At 48.2% G+C, this 9,871-nt stretch overlaps 2 protein-coding genes across 2 annotated transcripts; one reads left to right on the top strand and one right to left on the bottom strand.

The window, feature by feature from the left end:
• Window positions 1-780: 780 nt before the first annotated feature.
• LOC109741349 (uncharacterized) lies at window positions 781-1,311 on the top strand. The gene has a single exon (XM_020300425.1). It carries the CDS (start codon window positions 781-783, stop codon window positions 1,309-1,311), a length of 531 nt encoding a protein of 176 aa, XP_020156014.1.
• Window positions 1,312-4,455: 3,144 nt separating this feature from the next.
• Window positions 4,456-6,679, bottom strand: LOC109741355 (uncharacterized). The gene is made up of 2 exons (XM_020300432.4): window positions 6,404-6,679; window positions 4,456-5,886 (listed from the first exon to the last, which is right to left on the bottom strand). Exon 2 carries the CDS (start codon window positions 5,769-5,771, stop codon window positions 4,578-4,580), a length of 1,194 nt encoding a protein of 397 aa, XP_020156021.1. The 5' UTR covers window positions 5,772-5,886; window positions 6,404-6,679; the 3' UTR covers window positions 4,456-4,577.
• Between the last annotated feature and the right edge of the window lie 3,192 nt (window positions 6,680-9,871).

The raw sequence follows: 9,871 nt of genomic DNA, 5'->3' as shown, positions 1-9,871 counted from the left end.
ATGCCTGTAACGGGCGCTGAATAGGAACCAGCTCAAATAGGTGCTCCCGCACGGTAGCTCAATTCCTTGGTGAGAACATGGAGAGGAGAAGAAAGAAGAAACAAATGCATAATGATGTATTGGGCCAAATAGATGTAGCAAGAGATGGGCACTAAAAAGACTTAAACAAAAATTGACAGGAAATATTTCGCCATATCTCTCTTATCCGAGATGTGGCTAGGACAGTCAATTATGACCAAGCTAATTTGGACCTAGACCAGTCGATACTTGCACTTTTGAGATGCGGAAGATCTAAAGGCATCTCCAAGGTGGAGCTGTAAACCGCTAGTATCCGTTCAGACCGCCGAAGCCATCCAACGCCGGCCAGTATCGATTCGCGAGGCGGTCCGGACGCGTTTTCGCCCGTAAACCGGACACAAACGTGGGGGAGGTTTGCGGGAGTCCGGACATCAGACTCGTAGGACTCCGACATCCTCGGCCCACCCAAAACCCTTTCCGGAATCGTGCATTCATCCTTCCCATTTTCCCTGCTTCCTTCTTTTTCTCTTGTCTTCGCCGCCACCCCACCACCCGGGCCACCACGCCACACCCCTTCAGAACTCTACGTCTCCGTCACCTCCAGCGCTCCAGCAGGGCTCCATCCCGCTTGTCCTCCGTCCTCGTTCATCCCCTGTCCTCCGACCGCCCCGCCAGGTACTGTTTGCTGTTATACTCACCATGGCCGACAACTGTTTGATGAATTGTCGGAGCTAAAAAAGGTTTCCCTTCTTCTTTCTAGCAATGGATTCCCATTTGGAGTACGTATACAAGCAGTATGTTGAGTCGTCCGATGGCTCATCGGACAGGGAGGAGTACTTCGATGAAACGACGATAATGCGGGCGATCCTGGAAGACGCGGAGCGTGCGGAGGAGCATGTTCTCAATTTCAAGGGCTCGGCCAAGGTTCATCGAGTGCTCAACTGCAACAGGGCGCACGGCCATTTGACACTGGTGGATGACTACTTTGCGCCTGATACACTCTTCGCTGATCATTTTCGCCGACGTTTTCGGATGCGCAAGACTGTCTTCGATCGTTTGTACCATGGCGTCCGATCCTATGATGACTACTACATCCCGAAGAAGGACGCCGTGGGAATGATTGGGTTCTCCGGTTACAAGAAGTGCACGGCCGCAATCTGGATGCTTGCATATGGCACGGCCGCTGATTCGTCGGACGAGAACCTACGGATGTGTGAGAGCACATGCAGAGATGCCATGGTCAGGTTTGCAACTGCAGTGGTCGAAGTGTTCGGACCTCAGTATCTGAGATAACCAACTGTAGCAGACACGGAGAGGCTCTTGGCAATCTTAGAAGCAAGAGGGTGCCCAGGTTTTTTTGGATCTCTTGACTGCATTGCATTGGAAATGGAAGAATTGCTCGAAGGCTCTACAAGAGAAATATCAGGGTCATGTTAAGAAGCCCACCGTAATTCTTGAAGCAGTTGCACCACAAGATCTTTGGATTTTGCACGCTTTCTTTGGCATGTCCGGATCTCAGAATGGCATCAATGTGCTGCAGCGATCACCGTTGTTTGCGAGGCTGACTGAAGGAAAAGCTCCTCCTTGCCACTATATTGTCAATGGACATGAGTACAACATGGGCTACTATCTGGTTGACGGTATCTATCCTCCGTAGGCTATCTTTGTCAGCACCATCTCTAACCCAGTTGGCCAAAAAAAGGCTCACTTCACCCAAAGACAAGCAGCTAGAAAGGATGTCGAGAGGGCATTCGGAGTTCTGCAGGCCCGTTTTGCAGTTGTTCGTGGACCTACAAAACAATGGGATCCGAAAACCTTGTGAGAGGTGATGACATGTTGTGTGATCATGCACAACATGATCGTCCAGGATGAGGGTGACGATGTTGCCGCAGCTCTAGAAGTTGAGAACATGGGTGATCCTATCCAACTTTCAGGCCAGAATCCAACCACATTTGAAGAGTTTATTCAAATGCGTCAACAAATTCGGCATTGACCAACTTACGAGCAGCTGGAGAAATATCTGATTGAGCATCAGTGGGCGGTTAAAGGGGACAACAATGTTGGGATGTGATATTTGAACTTTTTTAAATTTAAACTAGTGATGCATGCGGCTATTTGAGCGTCTGCGCTCTATGTATGCGGCTATTTGATCGATCATGGGACTTCAAAAAAATGAGAGGGAGGCCGGATATATGCTGCTACGCTTGGATGGCGGCCTCCCGCATCCTTGTCCACAGACTGGTCCCCCGTTCGCGGAACGGATACGGGAGGAAACTTACGGGTTGCCATTGGACATGTCCTAAGTGAGATATTCAAAACTATTTGTGGACATATGATGCGCTCCACAAGCTAATACAAAAGTACGGCCTTCAATTCAAACTAAAACCACGACAAAAATTATGAAAATGGAACAGGGTGAGTAGTTAGCCACGCGGGCGTCATCTACCGAGTACATTTGCATACACGGAAGTCTTCGGGGGGACTGGAATGAACGCATGGACCTTGCAAGGCTGCGACCGCGGCTCGACAGCACGACGGAATGCAGAGGAGCCGTATCTGATATCTCATTCGAACATGGACGCTAGCTGTATCTCGTAGCGCGACGACGACGACCCGCTCACACTTGCTTTGCCAGGTACTGTACTGTGTGCGAACTCCCTTCACGCGAGCGGCCGCACGCCTCGCTCGCCCTGCCGCCGCGCCGCGGTATACAGGAGAACGTCGGCCCGATGCGGCTGTCGCAAACCCGGCCGGGCCGGGCCGGCAAGTTAGGCACGGCAGCGTCGACAGCAAGCTGGCGCCCGCTGGTTAAGAGAAGATCCGCCACTATTATACCCGTCCAGTCCAGGCTTCCGATGCAGGAGAAGATATGCCTCCGTTCCTTCGTCCAACTAGGAAGATTCAGCGGGGACCACAGCAGATCGCCAACACACTTGCTCTAGTATTTCCATTCACCATCCCGTACCCGCAGTACGACCACCACATCGCACTGGATTTATTATTTACGCTCGCTCAGGCAGGTCACCGTGGACTGTCGAGGGTTGAAGGCGCAAGTGAATGTCGGGCTGGGCAGCAGGATGCGTGGAGGCCCCGCGTACATCATTTTACCCCGGAAAGTTTTAGCATCAGCCAAAGGACACTACAGGGGAAAAAAAGAGGATCCAGTTTGATCGCGTGCCACTGCTCACTATATTAACCTTCCCTTGTTCTCCTGTTCAAGCGGCTGTGCGATGATCTCCGTAGACCATCATCATCATCATCATCATAGAAAACCCCGGAACACGGCAGCCCCACCGATAATAACTGGCCGATCGACCCCCCCATGCCCTGCCCCAGGTCACATGCGTGGCTGTACTAAGCAGCAAGTGTCACGCAGCATGTAAACACAAGTGCCCACACACACTGGCCGGCTACCCCAACTTGAGGGGAATCCTATGTGCATCTACGTGCTGGACTGCCGGTGGTACAAGGCGGCAGCACAGAAGGCACGTTCTCGACGGAGCGAAGGGGGAGCCGGACAACAGGGGGGCAGCGATCTTGCAGAAACTGGCATGCAGCCACCAAAGAAAAGTAAAGAAAACCAGAGACCGCATTGTCCCGGTTGACTGTGCGCAGCAAGCAACTTTGGATACCCAGGCAGCGAGCATCCAGATCACCCGTGGGGAACTAGAATAACAAACAATAAACCGTGATCGCCCGCCCCACTGATGAATTTTCAATGGGGCATCTGCAGACCATGTCAAAGGATAAAAGACAGGCGCGCCGCGCAACACGGATAAAATAAAATCCAGAGTGGCCAGTGACAAAACCACCTAAAAGACAAGCTGTCAGCAGCAGCAGCAGCTAGCAGCCATAGCAAGCCTGCCTAGACATCTATGGTACTCCCTCCATCCCATAATATAAGAGTGTTGTAGTGTCAAAAACGTTCTTATATTATGGGACGGAGGGAGTAGATTTCAAGCGGCGACACATCCAGTCCAGGTGAAAGTGAAACATCCTAGGAGGCAAGGGAAAAAAAATCAATTCTGCCAGATATTTTTGCCTGCCATCTTCATTTTTTTGGTGCTCCTGGCTCTGCATATGCAGCGCTGGATTTCTCCAAGACATTTATACCGGACAGCTTCTTTACACACCTTCAATTCAAGACCAGGTCTCAAAACATAACATATGCTGCCACCACTGGCCTGCATAGCTGTCACAGAGAGAGGCAACTAAGGAACAGACAGACAAGATGAGCCCCATTCCAGCCTATGCCATGGTGGAGCTTATCAGCTAAGACAGCATTGTGGGGGCGGCAAACCAACCAAAAGTGAACTTGCCAGCCAATGCCAGGTGCACAGCTGATGCTTAGCCTTTGCAAGATCTAGCTACTTGCTACATTGATAAACATGGAACTAGACGACTGATCTAGATGGACGATTCATGCTACTCCAAAACTTTACAAAAACCTTTTGATTGCCACAAAACTGTTATCATTAAGGTAGGTAAGAGGAAGGAGGGGGAGAAAATGGAAGGGGGGAGCACATGGTAGAAGGGCAGAAGCCACAGGTGAACACTACTTAGTATCTAGGGACCTCCTTGAGAGGCAGCATCGGCATTGCGGCGCTTGGTGAAGAACCTGCAGGTGAGGATGATCCAATATGGACGCCGCTGCGAGAGGAGAAGCCGATTTCATCTGTGCCATCCGGCGGAAGCTGGTCCTCCCTGATCATTGTGCGGAACGATATGGAGCCACGCTTTGTTGACGTGTCAGAGTTCCGCTCGATTTCTCGGAAGCTCTGGTTGGCCACAAGCGATGAGCCCTCATAGTAGTAATCGTCATAAGGCACCATCTCTGCTATCTCCCTGTTGCCTGCATCTTTGAGTGCCAATGAATCATGGACAGGCCAGTATACCAGCAAGAGTATCCCAACAGTTGTGCCGGATAGCATCATCACAAATGACAAGAAGACGATGACCTCAAATGCTTTATCTCCTGGGTTGGGCATCACTGAGAACCCTAGAAGAAGCACCCTTATAGGAAGGAAGAAAAGCACCGACATTATCAGCCACGTAACCCTCTTCCGCAGCGCCTTGTTGATGACCAAGGATAACACCCGAGATCCAACATAGGAGACATAGCTCATCAGGACAGCATCGATAAGTCCCAGAAAAATGGTGCCAAACAACGGATAGGTGCAAACATTGGTGTCCCCAACTGGCATGGACGTCTGAATGAAGTATTTAGCAAACACTCTCCTTCCCTGTGCACTGTTCTCATCCTTAACAAATGTAGGCCCAACAAACACGAGAAGGGCCTGAACGAAGAACACCGGAACACAGAAAACCAACATGTAGCCAATGGTCTTCAAGTTCCATCTCTGGGTCAAAGTGCCCAACTCCCTCTTCTGTAATGAGCCATGCAGGAGGAAAGCAAAGCCAAAGAAGATGCTCGGTTCTGCAAACCCTAGATTGGAGAGAATGTAGGCGTCACATGCGATCTTCTGCCATACTAAGCTGGAGAACAGTTTTCTCTTCAAGAAGCTCAATCTCACAATTTCCCCTACTCCCCACCAAATAGTGATCAGAATCAGAGCAATGCGAGTCACCCAGGGACCATTAAAGTAACCGAGTGAGAGCAAGGTCCCTTTCCGAATCCGAAACCAGAAGTAGATTGACTGGAAAATGCAGTAGAGGCCCAGAGCAGCAAAGAGAACAAACAGTCCAATCGTCGACCAACCGACTGCATCGGCAGCTCCTCTGCTCAGGTGCATCACCCGAAGAACAGCTGCCACGCATGCTCTCTGCTCGCATCGACAGCACAATGACCCACAAATACCATAGACTCGGCCTGCTTCCAAGTTCCAGCTGTGTCCAGCTTCCACAACACTGTAATCCACAGATAATTACATTAGATCGATTGAGGCAACAATCCAAATTTGGTAAGTACAGGTACAGGCTGAAACAAAGCCAGCTCTCTAGCAGAATTGGTTTGGTTTGATTGCACCCTAAACCTCAGGGGCACAAACCACAGTAATAACAAGTTCCATTAGTTACTAGCACACACGCACGCCGTCAATAAAGACATGGAGTAGTACCGAGACGCCCTAAGCCGTAACAAGCATCACATCCGATTTAACCAGCTAATCAACAAGCACAACCGGGGCATGTAAAACATTGGTCGCATCAAGCAACTAAAACCTTACAATTACAGCACTAAAAGACGGTGACATTTAACCAGCAAGCACTCCAAAAACAGCAAGCATAGCACTCGAGCAGCATATTCTACTCGTTTCCACCAACTAGGCGGCTGGAGACCAGCCCATTAAGCAGCGAGCAAAGCAGAGATCGCCAGAGAAAGCTGGCAGCAGTATTGAGACGACGGCGAAAGTTCTGCGGGAATCACCTCGGCGGGGGGCGGGCGGGCGGGCGGCGGCAGGGGACCTCCCCGGCGGTGGAAGCTGCGGCAGCGGGGACCCCCGATGGGATCCGGCGATTCGGAGGCCGGGCGGGAGGCGGCGGCGAGAAGCTGTGGGATCCGGCGGCGGGCGGGGCGGAGGCGGAATGGGGGCGCTGGCGGTGCAGGTGGGCGGGGGAGAGGGGAATGGGGGAGGTGGAGAAGGTGGAAGGGGAGGGAGGAGAGAGAGGGAGAGAGGAGGATGGGAGGAGAGAGAGTCGAGACAGAGCGAAGAAGAGCGGAGGGGGGTGGGAGACAGCCTGTCTCCAGTTGTCTTGCGGCTCGGTAGGTGCCGACCCTCGCGCCTCGGCCGTCCCCACCCGAGCCTACGTGGCAGCGGGGCTATGTGCTGGGTGCACCAACGCGTATCGCAAGGTCAACCTAAGACTGACTTCGCCCGCCTAATATTGGGTGTCAACCCATGATCAAAATGCAGGTTTTCCTTTGAAACATATATGTGCTTTCTTGTTACTATTCTAGAAGATATATGTGTTTCCTCTTGCGCAAGCGACATTCTTTCTACGGAGAGAACATGCACGTAGATGGAGAAAAACATATAATGCACATCAGGCGGAATTGTTTTGTAGGGTTTACTGTAAGGGCTTCGTTAATTTAAAATCACGCGGTAGCATTTTTTCTAAAAGAATGTGCATCGGCGGGAGTCGAAACGCCACAGATGTACGGCTTCGATGCATCATCGCAGTGTACCTACCGAGCCGCCAATCTTTGAACTATTTAATACGGTTAGTGACTTTTGCGCTATGCATATTTGCTCGTCAAATAATATAATTTTGTGTTTTTAATAGAAAAAAGCACAATGCGTCTTTGTGAAAAATACACATGATATTTAAGAAAATAGTGAAGCTTGAAATTACACATGATTTACTACTTGAGTTGACCGGTTCAATTTTTTATATGATGCCTATGATCATTTTTTTTGCCATGAATATGTTATATCTTGACGCACATCATTATATTCTTCAAAGGAAACTTCACAATTTTTTGGGTTGAGCAAAAATGGACTCGAAGTATTGGGTGGACATCAATTCATGGTGAAATGCATTAGACAATTCTACTTTCAACATCATATAGTCCTTTTCTAATGCGATGGTCAACAATTTAGATGAGAAGGACTTGCAAGGTGAGGTCGTTGGGGTGGTGGTCTAGTTTACTACTAGTTGTATATGGAGTATGTGTTATTTTCCTTGGCGGGGAAGAGAATGCATGAAATGAGAAAGCATAGAGCGCGGGAAAAATGCATTATTAAGATTACTTTGGATAAACACCACACATTGCATATCTTTTGAGTGATCTTAAGAACATAATGAGTGGTATTTTCGTACACCTTGTCCGGTTTTAAAAGTATGGCAGATTCATCACGACTAAGTATACCCAATTAATTGGTTCAGCGCGTAGTCAAGCAACTAGCGTGCGAAGCACGGTGCTAATTTGCCAACTAACGATTTTCCCGCAGCCCTTTGGCAGCGATTTAATGCGAGCAATTGCCGTGGTTTTCTTGTGCCCAATCGGCTCTAACACACGCCCGGGGTTTTCCTCCAACGGCCTTGGAGTAACGGTCACCTGCTCGATACGTGTTAGCCCTTTAAACCTGGACAAAGGGAGTAATGTGTAGACCGTTCCATCAAAATGAACTCCAAGAAATACTCCATCAATATATCTTTGTCGAGCTTATATAATTTGTCTAAACCAATTTAAAATATAAACAAGTTTACAAGAAAAATAGCAAGTACACGATTTGTTTTGCTATGAAGGGAGGAATTGTATGTGTTAATTAACATGTGTTTATGTTGTTCAACACTAGACCAAACATGACTCTGGGAAAATATATATCATGTTTTCATGAAAATTACATGGTCAAAATTTATATCATGGCTAAACCGAAGGATCATTTTGCACTTTAAAGATAAAACAACATTGCGAGTAAACAGGTAAGTAACAAATATATCGGATTGGTTAAAAAACTGAAGACTAACTAAATATTATTTCAGGTAGTAAAGTGTATTCACCTCTAAATATATCGAATACATTACTATTTTATGACTCACTAAATATTTTATAAAGTAGTAAAATTTAATCACCTCTAAAAACATTGCATCCATTAACAAATTGTGATTAGTGAAATATTTTTTTAAGTAGCACTTCCTCCGATCCATATTAATTACCGCTGATTTAGTACGAACCAACGACAATTAATATGGATCGGAGGGAGTAGAATCTATTCACCTCTAAAAATATCGGATCTACAAAAAGCATTTATGAGTAGCTAAATCTTATTTAAAGTAGAAGAATTATTCTGCTATGAAATTATCAGATACGCAAAAAAAGCATTTAATACTAGCTAAATGTCATATCAAGTAGTGAAATCTATTCACAGTCTAAAAATGGAATATTGCATCCATTAAAAATCATTTATGACTGGCTAAAAGTATGTTTAAAGTAGTGAAATTCGCTCACCTCTAAAAATATTGCATCCACTAAAAATATATTATATTTCGATACGGAGGGGGTACTATTTAAAATAGAATAATACTTCGCCTCTAAGAATACCGGATACATGAATATTATATATCAGGTGGTAAATTCCTTCATATCTAAAAATATTGGATACAATCAAAGCATTCATGGCCGGCTAAATATCATATCGAGCAGTGGCATTCATTTCAGCTATAACAAATATTGCATACATAAAGGAGCATTCATTGAGTAGCTAAAATAGTTACTCACCGAATATCACCGGAAGTAATATCGTTTGTACTCATGCTGCAAAAAAAGATACTCTGCCTTTTTTTTTCTGAGACAAAAAATGATACTCTACCTGGTGTGGCTATAGCAAAAGCGTGTGCACCTAGCAGAACCCCCCGCAGGGCCTTTCCACAAGAAAACTGCTGAGAACATACCGACAGCTCTCGCTGGCCCCGCCTCCAGCTGGAGGCTGAAGCGTGGGGCCCAAAGCAGCCTGCCCGGGCCGCCCACGTGGGCCCGCGGAGTCAGCCGGCGAGCGAGGGCGCGCTCTCCCCCGGAAGCGTTTTCTTTGGGCAGAAAGCGTGCGCGACGAGGCAGCAGCCGTGGCAAAGAAGGGCGCGGCTGGTGGGTGGGCCTGGCTGCTTGCTTCCCTGGACCTACTTTCCAGAGAGAGCGACGCGCAGTCGGCCGCGCATTTTTTTTGGTGCGACGGCGATCGGGCCGTACATGCTCCCCATTCCCCGCGGGCCGTGGGTGGTGGTAGGCCTCGCGAGCTCCCGTTCCATCAGCGTCCAGTTCAGAGTCATGTCGGGAATGGGATGGAAAAAGAGCCGTATTTCGTGCTGGGCCAGTTTGAAAAATAAGGCAAATGGCGCTATCGAAGCGATTGTTTCGCTGCCCTGGCAACAAAGGGCAGGTCGATCCAGCGCTGTA

This window comes from Aegilops tauschii, chromosome 3, assembly GCF_002575655.3.
Source record: "Aegilops tauschii subsp. strangulata cultivar AL8/78 chromosome 3, Aet v6.0, whole genome shotgun sequence".
NCBI classification, from domain to species: domain Eukaryota; kingdom Viridiplantae; phylum Streptophyta; class Magnoliopsida; order Poales; family Poaceae; genus Aegilops; species Aegilops tauschii.
This window is presented reverse-complemented; position numbering and strand designations above follow the sequence as displayed.

Coding starts and splice junctions, on each gene's coding strand:
- LOC109741355 (XM_020300432.4), bottom strand. CDS start 5,771: ATGCACCTGAGCAGAGGAGCTGCCGATGCAGTCGGTTGGTCGACGATT.
- LOC109741349 (XM_020300425.1), top strand. CDS start 781: ATGGATTCCCATTTGGAGTACGTATACAAGCAGTATGTTGAGTCGTCC.